Below are 15,356 nucleotides of genomic sequence, written 5' to 3'. Positions count from 1 at the left end.
AAATATAGTGTATGTTAAGAATTTATCTTACTGACCTACACATTTGAATGCATTTTGAATTGTATGGTTTTTTTTAGACAGTGGAAAGTCAAACTTAAATAAGGGTATGAAATCCTTTATATGAGGCACTATATAATGAATAATGTTGAGCTATAATGGTGGATTATAGTATGTTTGTCAGCTTAAGGCTTACTTCAAGACAATAAACTCAAAAAGCCAGCTATGAAATTTTACATGTGGGTATATGAGGATAAACTAATTGTACCGTGGCAAGGTAGTATCTCCTATTTGGGTGCGTTATAAAAGTTAGGCATCGGGTCCAATTTTTTAGTCATGGTGAGCTGGCACTTTGAGTTTGGTGAAACCTTCTTTAAATAGTATGATATATTTACCAACTTAAGTAAATTTTGAAAAGGGGATCTGAAGAAAATAAGCATTAAATGAGCTATCTAGCTTGCCTATGATCTCATCTGTGTTTTTATTTATTTATTTATTTTTTGTTTGCTTTATTGCAGGTGCCTGATAACCCACCCAACTATATTCTTTTCCTAAACAACTTACCTGAAGAGACAAATGAGATGATGTTGTCTATGCTCTTTAACCAGTAAGTGTCCAGGAAAATATAATTTTCCTATGAAAACATCTGTGAAGCTGGCCACTCTTTGACATCAAGATAGAGAATGGAATTGTAAGCTAGGAAAAGCAAATATTCAATATCTTCTTTTTTTTAAAAAAAAACAAAACTGTTTTATCCCCCCTTTTAGTAAGCCGTGGGAGAACGTTGGAGCATTTAATGCTCCAGGCCATGGTAGAAACCTCTGCTATGACTTAGTAAAAAAATAAAAAAGGAGGGGTTTATCTTGTTGAAACATAATGGAAAAACATCATACAAGGCTAATGGTTTATTTTTGAAAAGCCCAATAGACTTATTAGAATCTTAGGAAGAGTAATTGAGAGGAGGGCATTCACAAATTAAAATGCAAATGCTGATTACATGGGTTAGTGTTTCCAGTAAATAGTCTCTTTCTTTTTTTTTTCTTTTTTAAATAAGAATGAGTTTGTGAAGACTCAATTTTTACAATGTGTATTAGGAAAATTTGTAGTCTCTGCAAATTAATTGTGCATTCATTGTAAAAGTTAATACACCAGAAATTGACTGGTCGGTTTTATTGAGTTACTTGAATGTGTTGTGAGGCAGGAAGTGGGAAATGGAGTCAGTCTCCATCTGCTGGCAAAAGTGTGTAATACCATCTGTGCCGGTCTAGAGGGTCTAAAACAGTGTCTCTCAAACTGTGTGCCATGGCATAGTTGTGTGTCCTGAAGAGATTCCAGTTGTGCCATGAGAGATTCCAGAATTTTACTTTATTTTTAAAAAATTCCCTTCATAAGTATACACTAGAATAGATGACATGTATGTCATATATGCAAGAGTGTCAATGTTATGAGCCTCTGTATGTGTAAGGATACATCCGCTCAGGCAAGCATCATTCTTTGACGTGATTGAAATCTAACGGCAAATAATTTCATTTTTATTTTTTATGCAGTAATTATCCTAACTTGAGCAACAAAGTAATCAAGGCATTGTTACCGTTTGGATCTTATCTTTGCAAACTTGGATTTTCAGCTCTGACAGAAATTAAATGGAAAAAAAAAGGAGAGTGACTGCAGATGGTGGATGATGAAATGTGTGTTTGCTTGTCAGCTATCGAGCCACATTTTGAGTTAACTTGCACTCAAAAAACAAGTTAATCCATCACATTGATTAGCAATTTTATTCTATCTACTTTAGTTTCACCGTTATTACTGTTACCCATACATAGCTTAAAGAACTTTAAAAAAATAACTCTCAAATTCTTCGTTGGTTTTCTAATTTTATAATTTCCAATATTTGCTCCATTTAATATGCTGAAATTAAAAAGGTTTGAGAGACACTGGTCTAAAGGAAAGTTAAATTAGCAGATAAGACCTAATTTTTCATTCTGTTTTTGAGTTTCTTTAGATTGCTGAACATAGCAAGGGTGGTTCACATTTTTATTATAATTTATAGTTTTTCCTGTTTTGAAAACAGTGCAAAATAGCTGACCGTTAACTGTTATGAGTAGGTTTACACTTCTCCCTCCCTATTCACGGGGGTTAGGGGCAGAGCTAGCCCGCGAATAGGGAAAAATCGCGAATAACTTTTGGCCGGCTTTGACCCACCCTCGGACCTTACCTGGTGGTCTAGTGGTGATGTGGGGCAGGAGCGATCTTCCTGCACTCCTGTCCTGTGCAGAGCCATGCTCCTGAGTTCCCGTGGTCTCATGAGACTATAACAGGAACTCCCTAAAACAGGAACTGCCTCCGATCACCTCCCTCCAAGTCCTAGGGCCATTGTTTTTTTGATGCCAATGAGCGATTCTCGGGGGGGGGGGGGGCCTGGGGAAAAACTCCGGATAATCGAAACCGCGAATAGGGAGGGGGAAGTGTATTTTGTTCTTTAATATATTATAATAGATTAAATGCACTTTCTGTAGATTTTACATCAACAGCTGGCTGAAGAGTGTTTTCCATTGCAATTAATTTTTTTTTTTTTTTTTCCTTTCCTTCTAAGATTTCCTGGATTCAAAGAAGTACGGTTAGTACCTGGAAGACATGATATTGCCTTTGTGGAGTTTGAAGCTGAGGGGCAAGCAGGTGCTGCTCGCGATGCTCTACAGGGTTTCAAGATCACTCCATCCCATGCCATGAAAATCACATATGCCAAGAAATAACATAGACAGAAGTTCTTGCAAGAGTTCTTCTGTGGAATTATTTGTTAACGTTTTTAGTTAACTGAAATTATTTTTTGTTTTTAGATGAATCAACATACCAATGTTACAGATCTCATTTAAGTATGCTGTGGGATTACCATATGACTGACTGCAGAATTTTTAATGCAAAAGTCTTAGTTTTGTACAATAAATATTCAGATTTTCTGTTCATATTCGTGTTTGGCTCATCTGAATTAATTTAGGGAAAAAGTTTTTAAGGCTTAGGTTATTTTGTGTTTGTATTTCATGAATGGACTAAGTTAATATAAGGACTTGTTTAATATACACATAGATACAGACACTGTCCCCAATTCAAATGAATGTTGTACCCACCATGCCATTGTGGAGATTAAGATGGGCCAATCCAACTGCATAATTACAAATGCTAAATATCAAATAGCCTTTACTGTGTAAGTAATTTTGTAAAATTTGTTATTTATGTAATTTTCATTATAGAACCCAAGAAACAAACTTGGTACAGTAAATTAGAATTGGGCCTGATCCAGGCAGGTCCGACGAATTCAGCAAACTAAAATGTGCAGATGGGGGCGATTGGATCGTTTTTCTGTGATCCCCATGCATGTGCAGGCAGTCTGCGCATGCATTTTGTGTCCAGTTGTTGTTTTTTTTTTAACTGTGTTTTTTTTTTCGGGCCCGACTCTCCTGCCTGTTATCCCCGGAGGCGGCAGCCTTTTCCTGGCTGCGGCAGCAGCCTCCTCTTCCTTTTGCCGACACTCAGCTGGTCATGCCCTGCTTTCTGCGCCTTCCCTGCAGTGCGAGCCCATGGGTTTAAAGCAGGGCTGCACTGCGGTGTGCAGCCCAGCTTTAAACCCGCGGGCTCACACTGCAGGGAAGGCAGCAGAGATCAGTCTGGGCGGTGAGAAGAGCTAACAGTTTCAAATTGGCAAAGATCTAATAGAACTTCAAAGGAAAGCGAGAGGAGGGCAGCAGGCTCCTGACCCAAGGAGAAACATGAGATCAGATTCAGGATTTATTGCCGGTGAGCCTGGGATATGAACAAAATAAGGGGTAGAAGAAATCTAAAGACTGGAGGAAGCCAGAAAGTTTGATCGAGGTTTCTCTCAAGAGCAGTACAGATTTTAAAGTTGAAGTGGAAAGTATCACCCTGATTTTAGATAGTAGCTCTTTACAGGCAGGAAACAAGAGGATCAGGGCAGAGCAGGGCGGCATTTGGGGCGAGCAGGCAGGAGACAGATCGGCGCAGAGCAGGAGAGTCGGAAAGACGTTTTCGACTGGTCTCCAGCAGTCGCTTCTTGCGTTGATCAGCCGCCCAGTCGGATCGTGAAATTTGTGTTGTGAATCGCGTTCCTGCCTACTTTGCATGCATGGATTCGAAGCGGATCGCAGGAGAGGTTAGTGAATGGGGCCCGAGGGAAATCTGGTCACAAACTGATCGGTACACTTTGTGAATCTAGCCCAAAATCAAGACAAAGATTTTAAAGGAACCAAATTGTAAGCACTAATACTAAAGAGCAGTTTTGATTCTTATCAGGGTGTAGATATCTTTCCGATCTACTACATATCCATTCCCATTTGCGTTCATTTTCTGCGTGAACACAGACCAGAAATAATTAAGCAGTTTAGCCTTAACCTTATCGGTTTCTGCATATTTGTTCCCTTCACCCTTGGGCCTCACTATGCCATTTTGATACTTATTATAAGTTCCTATATAACTCCTTTCAGTTTCACCCACTGCTTTTCTACTTCAGTTGTTCTATCCAACTGTCAAAATAGCATTTTTGTGCTTCTGAATTTTGATGTTTAGTGGGAAATATCCAAATTGGACTTGGACATCCTTTTCAAAAATGGCCCTCAATATTTCTAAAGTGTAGAGGAGAAGGGAGATTTCATACTTCTAATGTAATAAACTTTGTTAGCAGATAGCTTGAAGACAGATATTCACAAGTACTGTGTCACCTCAAGTAGCGATAATATCACCACACTTAAAAAAAACTGCCTTTCAATTTGCTTTGCTTTCTTTTGGGACTCCTAATGACTAGAAGCTTGAGCTTCCAGCACTTGCTTTCATTCTGAATATTTCAACTGTTAATAAAAGAGCCACTAACCTAACCTTTTTTTGACTGCATACTTTTTTTTTATCCATCCATTTCTCACATCTGTTACCTGACCAGTATGTTAAAAAAAAGAAAACCAAACAAACCCATTTCAGATGACAATTTACTGTAAGCATTCTGTCTGTCAAATTTATGTTTTATATCGGAAGTGTGAGTAGCTGATGACTAAAATACCTTTATAACACCTTTGGTAAAAAGTGAAAAGCACAAGTGTTTGGTAACATGTGCAACTGTTTTAGTCTTTTGATGGCAAGGCTTGACATATGGGTATCTTTTGAGTCTTTCACCTTCCTCTGTGGAATTCTGAGCCTTCCTGAAAGATTGTGAAGTGACAGAAAATGTGCAAACCTGTAGGTTTCTATGGTAATGCATATTCTTTGATTGTATTGTTGAAAGGTGAGCTATAGAGAACTAGCAGCAGTGTGCAGACCAAAAATTTCATTTTTTGTGGTTTCCCATACCATTTATGGGAGCTTTCATTTTGTTCTTTTTCATTCTGGAGGCAATATCAATAGTACATCCTATTGCTAAGCAGTGTGCACTATTGAAAACTCAGAAATAAATCTCTTAAATTTCAGGTTGAAAACAACATAGTACAATATGACAGTGATTTCCCAAATATTTTTGGTTTATTGTGTCTTTACTATTTAAGTGGTTTTTTCACAGCATCCCTAGGTCACAAATTTCCTATCGGGTCTTCTCCCAGGTGCCATTGGTAATGGTGGTGTGGAGTCCTACCTTTGCTCTGGCAATGACATTGTCTGCTTCCTGAGCCATGAACTCCAGGTTGACCGATGCCAGCCCTGCCGTGCATGCTCAGTCCTCAGTCAGCATGGAGCTTGGGGCAACCATTCCATGTGTGCCACAATTTTGAAGGAGGTCTTAAAAATATGCCATGGGTCCCCTGTGATTTTGCTGCAGCACTCAGGGTGCCACAGCATACAGTTTGGGAATCACTGCAATGTGGGAGATGTTGTCTCAAATTGAATAACCCCCAAAAAAGGCAAGCGAGATGTTCAAATTCGACAAACGGAATTGTTTGTTAGTAAATGTCACAAAGTGTAGGTCTCGACTAGGATCCCAGTTTTGGTATCCTAAAATACTGCTTTCAGGGGACAAACCAAATACTGAAAATAAATAAAAATATACATGCATCCATTTGAATACATGCACATACATTTGAATTAAAATGAAAAAAATAAAAGTATATATATGCAGATGTGCACAATATGTAAAATGTGCATGCAGACGTTTTAAAAGAAAGAAGCAATGGAATTTAGAAATATGCATATTTATATTAATCAACATCCTATATAAGGATTAATATAGATAACTAGGTTTGGTATGAATAAATGGAGCACATATTTTTTTTAAAATTATACAATAAAACCTAGGACATGCATGTTTAAGTAAATAAAACCCATACTGAGGAGAACTACATGAATAATATAATGGAAATTAAAAGAAAGCAGATAGGCATAAATGTTAACTGGAACTTGAGTGGCATACAGAACAGAGAGTAGGAAAAAAGAAGACACCATGTGAAAACACTAGAATAAAGACCCATGCCTGAAACAAACTGCAAAGGAGCCTCCGAAGTGTGGAATAGATTGAGGCAAGCAGCAGCAAACAAGGTGGTCCACAAAAGGAAGAAGTACCTTTATGTGGATCTAGACCAAAAACAGTGCACGGAATAAAAAACAAATTGACTGCTTTAGCGTTTTAGTTACTTTCTATCTAATATACCTAGAAAGTAGTGGCAATACAGGTAACTGTATGTAAAAAGATCCACATTAGCCTAGACCTTTCATATGCCAAGACCTGGTTTCCTTAGGACACAATTCTCTACCATGTTAGCCAGAGCACCATCTCAGGACCTGGAGTTTTTTCTTTTGCCATGGACCAAATAACAGCGTCCAGTTGTGCATGATCCAAAGATTTATGTTTGTTTATTAAGATTTGATATACCACTCCAGCATGTCACTGACCTAAGATTCAGCAATTGATTAAAGAAAGGAACTCCATTAAAGATAGGAAAGATACGTATATCCTAACAAGCAATTAATGAGGTTGAAAACAAAGATTACATTAAAAATAAAAATACCAGTTAGTTATAAATTAAAAGATTAATTAATTATAATTAAATTAATTAGATAAAATAAATTCCAACCAGATGGAGACAAAGAGACCCCTCAATGCCAGGAAAGTATGGCAGGCAAACAGTAAAGGAGCCATTAAAATAGCATTATCTTCATCAGATAGTGTATTATGAGGCAGGTCTGACAGAAATGGCCCAAATAGTGTTTGGTCTGATGTATATAAAAGTGTTGAAATTGAGACAAATGTCTTTATTGTTCAACCAGACATTGCCAGAATCATCTTTTATGGCAGGAGTCAACATATTTTCAGATTTTAGTTTTACATATTCAGCTAATTGGTGACCACTTTTGTTTATAATAGCATAATAATATGCAGATTTCATAAATACCTTTTCAGCTGCAGAAATACTAAGAAGTAGATTGTACTCAAATCTTAATTTTTGAAGATCGAGGGAAGAGGTATCAGATAAACTTATGTAGATCTGCAGATCTTAGTTGCTGTTCTAGAGAAGTTAGGCTTTCATTTAGGGCTCTTTATTAAGGTGCATTAGGGCCTTAATGCGCGGAATAGCATGTGCTAAATTGCCGCGTATGCTAGACCTTAATGCCAGCATTGAGCTGGCGTTATTCTAGAAGCGTATCACGTGGTGTAGCGCGTGGTAATTTTGTGTGTGCGCTAAAAACACTAGCGCACCTTAGTAAAAGGAGCCCTTAGTTCCATTTTTTGGATGAATATGAGATTATAGCACCTCTAATAAAGGCTTTAAAAGCATCCCAGGTATTAATTCAGGTGGTATCTTCAACCTTGTTAAATTTAAAAAATTCCTTAATATTTTGATTTATATCAGCAATAAACTTCTCATCTAATAGTAAGGAAGAATTGAATCTCCAAGTACTTCTATTTAATTTTGCAATGAGATTTTTAAAGGTGAGGAGTATAACGGGAATGATCTGGCACTGGTATTTTCCCAACGTCAGACGAATCCAACCTAGTCGCCAAATGACAACTTAACAGAAAAAAAGTAAATCTTGGAGTAAGAAGAATGTGGGGACAAATAGAAGGTGAACCCAAGATCCTCTTGATGTAATAATCATCATGGATCAATTGGTTTCAAATAGAAGAGGAGTTCTTGTAATCTGTGCCATGACTTAGATTTTTTTATAAGGAACTTAAGACTTCCTGTCCAACTGTGGATTCAAAATTAAATTAAAGTCACCCCCTATAATACATAGCATTTCACCAGAAGATGTTATCAGCCAATGTATAAAAAAAAAAAGATGGACAATCAACATTGGGTGCAGAAAAATGTATAACTGTGACAGGAATGTTATATAAGGCTAAGGGCTCCTTTTACTAAGGTGCGCTAGCGTTTTTAGCGTATGCAGGATATTACCGCGCATTACACAGCTAGAACTAACGCCAGCTCAATGCTGGCATTAAGGTCTAGCACGCGTGGCAATTCAGCATGCGTTATTCCGCACATTCCACCAAGTCTGACCAAATCCGTTGTAAATCCGATAAATTTGTTGTAATTAATTCTGCCCTCTTCATCTACGAAGTTGGCTAACTTGTTGTAAATTTCCCTTTTCATCTGCCAATTTTTGGCTACAGTTGTTGTTAATCCGATAAATTTGTTGTAAATCTACAAGTCTATGCGGATCCTAATCTAATTTAATGTAAACCGCCTAGAACTCGCTGGGTATGGCGGTATATAAGAATAAAATTATTATTATTATTATTAATGCCCTAACGCACCTTAGTAAAAGGAGCCCTAAGTTTTAGTTTAGGTTAACCATCTGTATCAATGGAGTGTGAAGTGATAGCAATATCTTGCCTTTTCTGTATAATTGTAGCTAAACCATTTTTCCCCCACAGCTGGAGCATATAGGGCTGGGTAGGCCCATTTTAATGTCAATTTAGAGGACTCCATATCTGATAGGTGTGTCTCTTGTAACAGTAAGATATCTGGGCCAAATTTTGCAGCGTAATTCAAAATTTTACATTGTTTTATTGGATTGTGGAGACCTTTCACATTTAATGAAAAACAAGCAATAGGCATTCCGATAGGTAAAAGAAACTGATGATACTGTATAAACATCCAATATGTGCAGTGATTAGTAATATGGATAAGATACCGATAAGAGTATACTTTTGATTGCAAAAGTAAATTATAGGAGCACTTATGCGATCACATATAACAAGAACAGCACAATCATAGATTGATATGGGTAATGAAGCCTGCACTGAAAACTCAGAGGGATTAGATCCAGTGAAATTAACATGAAAATAGGTTTGAAATCGTCCAATAGGTATTGGACCAAAAGGAGTACTACTGAGATACTAAATAGATTGAAATAAGAACTGCACAGAAAACATATTATTTGTAAACTGCAATGTGAGGCAACAATAAAAAATTATATGGTCAGAGAAAATTTAACAGATAAACCTTCATTGATATATAGATAACATTCCACGTTTTATCTATAGGTCTGAGGATGTTTCACGCTTGATTACCTTGTTGGGTGACATTGGCTCATTACTCTTGTTATAGGCTCGTCCTAATTGAAAGAGGAGTGAATACTGAGGACCTTTTATTAATTTTCAATGTATTGATTTTTAATTTTGTATCTGGCACTTTAGACTTCCCAGTGGCAATAAGGTAATTTGGGGAGCCCTGAAAACTGACAGCCTCCTCCTTCTCTAGGAGTTTGCATTGAGACAGCTCAGAATCAAACTGTGTTACTGACGGGTGCTGGATGTGGTATTGCACCTGATCCAGGATATGCTATTTTTAACTCGAAACTCTTCATTTAAAACATTCAACCTGTGGCTTCTAAATAATCACCAGTATATATCTAACTATGCACCCCAATATTATCAATGGTGATTGTAACTTCTTATATTTGGTTTTTATGGATCCTCAGAAGGCCACTCTGAGCTTCATATCTTATAGCTCAATTTTGCTGCCAACATCGTCATAGAACCGTGTTATAATCAATAACTATTTTCTTCTTAGGTTTTTATATTCCAAAATCAATTTATCAAATTATGAACTTTTTTCAATTAATTTTATCCATGCATAACTAAAATTCATTGCATCTCTTCACTTACCTTATGATTAAGATGCAGATTGAAGCATATCAGCGTTTACTCCACTGAGAGAGGTTGGGAGAGGCGACCCGTTCAGTGGAGTAAAAGCTGATATTCTACAATCTGCATTTTAATCATAAGATAAGTGAAGAGATGCAATGAATTTTAGTTATGCATAGATAAAATTAATTGAAAAAAGTTCACAATTTAATAAATTGATTTGAAAATATAAAAAATCTAAGAAGAAAATAGTTACCGGTATTGGTTATAAAATGGTCCTATGACGATGTTGGCAGCCCAAGGCCCCCGTCCTCCTCATGTGTGCCATGGCACGTAGCACATGGACGTTCCTCAGCCGACCATCCAGCACAAACCTGGCATGATACAGGGGTAGAAAGGTCTGATGAGTTCATAAATAAATGATTTTAAGTAAAATCAAGTATTTTGATGCAGATAGATGCTTTTTAATCAAAATCAGGAAATCTAATATGGCTGCTGTACCAGCATTTTGGCACCAAAAAACAGTCTGGGAAATATACAGCATGTTATAAAAAAATAAAGGGATGGGGATTTTGGAGGTGGGGGACCCTATATATAGACCCAGAAACCACCAAAACTGACATTTGGAGACCCCCTGATTTTCCCATAGGCTATAATGGCCTTATCGTGCTGTGCTGTACTGGTGCTATAACCTGCTTCAGCTCCCACTGCAGCTGGATAGTGGAGAAGAGCCTTGCCTCAAACAAGTAAATCCTCAGACAAGGACCAGAGCCCCCAGGGGCCAAATAGCCTGAGTTCAAGTACCTGATAAATCAGGAACAAACCTTGTTCCCAGGGGAACGATCCCTGAGCTTCTTAACTGTTAGTGCAGGCTGGCTTGAAAGGTTCCTTTATGGTTGCCCTGCCAGCAGCAAACAGCTCGTCAGAGGGTCTGCTTCCTCTCCCATACAGAGCTGCCCCAGGATCACTTGGCACTTCTTGAGCACCACAAGCCTCAAAGTTGGATAAATAACCTGAAAATAATAAAAACTTCTCAGTGCAGATCAGAAAGATACCTTCCAGCTTGCTTTCAGAAGGAAAAACTGAAGAGAGGCGGTATAGGCCACTGAGGAAGGAGGCGGAACTGAAGAAAAATTGTATGAAACCCATCTGCAACAGCTCGTGGTTGGGGGGGGGGGGGAAGTAAATCCACTTGTCAGGACTCATATGCCTTGTGTAATAGAAGTTTGTTTTTTTGCCATCCAAATCCGAACTTCACTAAAAACTTACTAAAAAGGTACTAAAAACTTAGCATGGTTTTAAATCAGAGTTGCAAAGAATTAGTAAGAGTGGATGCTGAAAAATTCTCAGCTCAACCAAGAAGGGAATTACATGGAGCCATGAAACTTACAAGTTATTCCACATATTCAACACACTTGGCACATCGTGTCTGAAGTTTCTGTAACCCTCCCCAAAAAAATGCTCTAATGTTTGGTCACTGAAATACTGCTCCGCTGCTGCAATCTCCTCCAAATCACCTAAAAATTATTGCCCTTTCAAACTCTTTTTAAGGTTTGGAAACAGAAAATAGATGGAACAAAATCTGATGAGGAGGGTGGATGGTCTATGAACTGAAACCCTAACTGCATCAAAACATCCATTGTTTTGCCAGCCTTGAGAGCAGGTGCATTGTCTTGCAAAAAGAGGACTCCTTTCTGCAGCTTCCCTCTCCTTTTTTCTTTCAATGCCTCCTTTAATCAACACAGCAAGTTACAGTAGTATTCTGCATTAACTGTTTGGGCCCAGGGCAGGATTAATTCATCGAGGTCCCCTAGGCACACAAGTACACTGGGCCCCCTGCCCCGCCCCACCCCACCATGCGCCTAGACGGAAACAGGAAGCTGTGTCAGAGGGAAGCTTTGGGCAAGCAGCACCGCTTGCACAATTACAGCTCCCGTTGCCTTTCTTACCTGTGCTGCTTGCTTGTCTTACTTTCTGTTGATGGGGGGAGGGGAGGGTGCATTGCCGATCGGGGTGGGGCCCGTGTTGCTGACTGTGGGGGGGGGGAGGCGTGTTGCTGATTGATGCTGGAGGGGTCCATCGCTGTTTGGAAAAAAACAATGTTGATGCCCTCCTTCATCGGGCCCCCCTGACCATTTCAGGCCCTAGGCACATGCCTACTTGGCCTATTGGTTAATCCTGCCCTGTTTGGGCCCTTGGAAGATAGCACAGGCCAACAAAAAGAAAAAGTTTTTCTTGGTGCCTTGAGTTTCTGATCTGTTCCTGGGGTTATTTGGAGCGCTGATTCAAAAAATTGCTTTGGATAGACCACATCAGCTCTTGTTTCTTAGATATGGTTATGGGATAGTAGATATGCCTTTGGGATAGTAGAGCCAAGCATGAACATGGATCAAAGGAAAGATTGGCCTCCAAGGGAATATGTGGTGGTTGGAGGACAAATAGCTACAGAGGTAAAATAATGCTCAGAATTTAGGAAGTTGGTTGGGCTAAGAACCTTTCAGCATCCCCTCATAATTGGATGCCACATGCATACATCCTATACTTGATTCCAAGTGTCTTTCAAAGCAATCCCAAAAGATGAAGGATCCTGCAGAAAAGAAAGATCCTGAAGCACTGAGATCTGTTTCCAGGTGGGCTTAGTTTTTCCTTCCTTATTTGCTGCCATCTATCCATCAGGGCCACCTATAATATGTAATTGCAGTGTTGATTGTAAAAACATCAGCTTCTTCAATTATGGAGAGCCAAGAACACTGAATGACCCCACAAACCCCATCTAGAGCAGTCCTGATTCAAAATAGACGCCAATAAGATCTCAGCGCAATGATTCCTTTGAAAGTCACACTGAAAAAGGTCTAATGTGGTATGATCCTTCAGGAAATCCTTAATTACCTTATCCGATGTAGGCAAACTGGAAATTGGGCAATCACTTGTCAGCTAAGAGGGAGCATTTTTAAAAACTGGAAATGTTGCATACACTACAGCTCTTTTTAAGTTTAAAGAAAAATGCAGGCTTTTCCTAATTATGACAGGGATAGCCATGCAAATGATACCCCTCATTTGGAAAAATTGTGACCGCCTCAACTTTCCTTTATGGTGGGTCAGTTTATGTTTGGTTTACAAATATGAAAAGATGAATGCTGATATGTTGGGGCATAGCAATTTTTTTAAAATTTGGTTTGGGGGCCATTGACATCCTTTGTTACTTCAACATAGTTGTCTTTTATTTTATTTTTGGTTTATTTTTATACATATCCAGGACGGGGTGGGTGGGAGGGGATATCTTTTTGGTTTATGCCTTGACTAAATTGTTGGATGGGAGGGGAGGGATATTTTTCTTCTGCATTGTTATTGATAGAATTTAAGTGCTTATGTTGATTATGAATGTCTGGATAATTTCTGGCACTTTGTAGTTGTTTGAAAATTAATAAAGATTTTTTTTTTAACCCCTGTCTGTTGAAGAAACATTTATCAACATATAGAAAATAAGTGCAAAAAGGACAGGGCTATACTGAACTATGAAAATATTTCATCTCAGAAATTGTCATCTTTAAGGATGATTACACAAAGCTTATGCCATAGAATTGTTTGGTTATTTGAGAGGTCATCACCTTTTCTCATAAGGGAAGTACAATAGATCTGAGTGACTACCAAATAAATAATTGAATACATGCATCCCAGGAAATGGAAAAGGGGCTTTGGAACTGTGGGATCATTGCTGAAAAACTTGGTTTGGCTAAGAGCTTGTTTTAGAAGTTGCAAATAAATTGTGTTGGCATTACTTTCTATGCGTGTGTTGCTAATGATACAAATGTTGGAATATTTTTTTTTGCATATAAGATGCTGTTTTACACATGAATAAGGGCTATTAAAGAATTATCCCACATGGTTTGCATGTAAAACTACCCAAGATGCCAAGAATGCATTCAATCAGTTAGTAGATACGTTCTGGGGTGAAGTATAGGAGGCACACGATCCTGAAATGTGCAATAATTGGGTGCTAACAATTATTGGCACCAATTAGTATTTGCATGCTTATTTGGCTGCACACTATTCAATAAGTCAAATGCAAGGTGCTGATAGGGAAGGCAAAGAGGGGCCTTGAAAAGAAGATTATGTTGCAGGCAACAACACCTAGTAAGAACTTTTTTTAGGTTTATTAGAAGCAAGAAGTCGGGAAAAGAATCATTTGGACTGCTAGATGATCGTGGGGTAGAAGGGGCACTCAGGGAAGACAATGAATGGAGGGATTAAATGAATTCTTTGCTTTGGTCTTCACCAAGGAAGATATAGGGGAGATACCGGTGCCAGAAATGGTATTTAATGCTGATGAGTCAGAGAAACTGAAACAAATCTTTGTAACACTGGAAGATGTAATGGAGCAATTTGACAAATTGAAGAGTAGCAAATTGCCTGGACCAGAAAGTATATATCCCAGAGGACTGTTAGAACTGAAAAATGAACTTGCAGAGCTATTACATAGTAAATGATGGCAGATATAGACCTGAACAGTCTTTTTTTTCTTTATAATCCAGCATAGTACTGGAAGACTGGAGAGTGGCCAACGTGATGCCAATTTTTAAAAAGGGTTCCAGAGGTGATCCGGGAAATCAAAGACTAGTGAGTCTGATGCTGATACTGTGCAAAATGGTAGATACTATTTTAAAGAGCAAAATTATAGGATATATACTGTACATATGCATGGATTAATGAAAGAAAGTCAACATGGATTTATTCAAGGGAAATCTTGCCTCACCAAACTACTGCATTTCTTTGACTAAATTTGTGAAATTATAATAATGTATTTATCTTATATTTCCTTTTGTTCATGTACCTTTACACATCCATGGAGGGTGGAGGGGGGGGGGGGGAGGTTGAAGGGAGGGGAATAAATATTGATGGGGACATTTGGGTAACTTTATTCTTTATTTATAATATATATTATGTTATATTATGTTATTATTACATGTAAGATAACTATAAATCTTGAATGTTGTATATGTTACCTGTACAGATATTAGTGTAATATATGTAATACCTACTGTTTGTCCAATTGTATGACATTGTTTTAGATTAAAAATCAATAAAGATATATTAAAAAATGGTGAATAAACATGTGGATAAAGGTGAGTCAGTTGATATTGTGTTGTGTATTTGGATTATCAAAAGGAGTTTGACAAAGTACCTTATCAAGTTTCAAGTTTATTCAAAAATTTTATAAACCACCCAATCGGCCTTCTAGCCTGTGAACATTATGGGGGTAATAATCAAAACAGAAAAACGT

General features: G+C 38.0%; 1 protein-coding gene across 1 annotated transcript in view; it reads left to right on the top strand.

Annotated features, from left to right (window-relative positions):
• Positions 1-2,962, top strand: part of SNRPB2 (small nuclear ribonucleoprotein polypeptide B2) — a 28,160-nt gene extending 25,198 nt beyond the window's left edge. Inside the window, exons 6-7 of the mRNA XM_033939072.1 lie at positions 516-604; positions 2,591-2,962. Coding sequence (XP_033794963.1) covers positions 516-604; positions 2,591-2,750 — 249 coding nt within the window. The 3' untranslated portion in view covers positions 2,751-2,962. The remainder of the gene's footprint in view (positions 1-515; positions 605-2,590) is intronic.
• Positions 2,963-15,356: the final 12,394 nt, after the last annotated feature.

Source organism: Geotrypetes seraphini, chromosome 3, assembly GCF_902459505.1.
Source record: "Geotrypetes seraphini chromosome 3, aGeoSer1.1, whole genome shotgun sequence".
NCBI classification, from domain to species: Eukaryota; Metazoa; Chordata; class Amphibia; order Gymnophiona; family Dermophiidae; genus Geotrypetes; species Geotrypetes seraphini.
The sequence above is the reverse complement of the archived record's forward strand: the minus strand, read 5'-3'. Positions and strand labels throughout refer to the sequence as shown.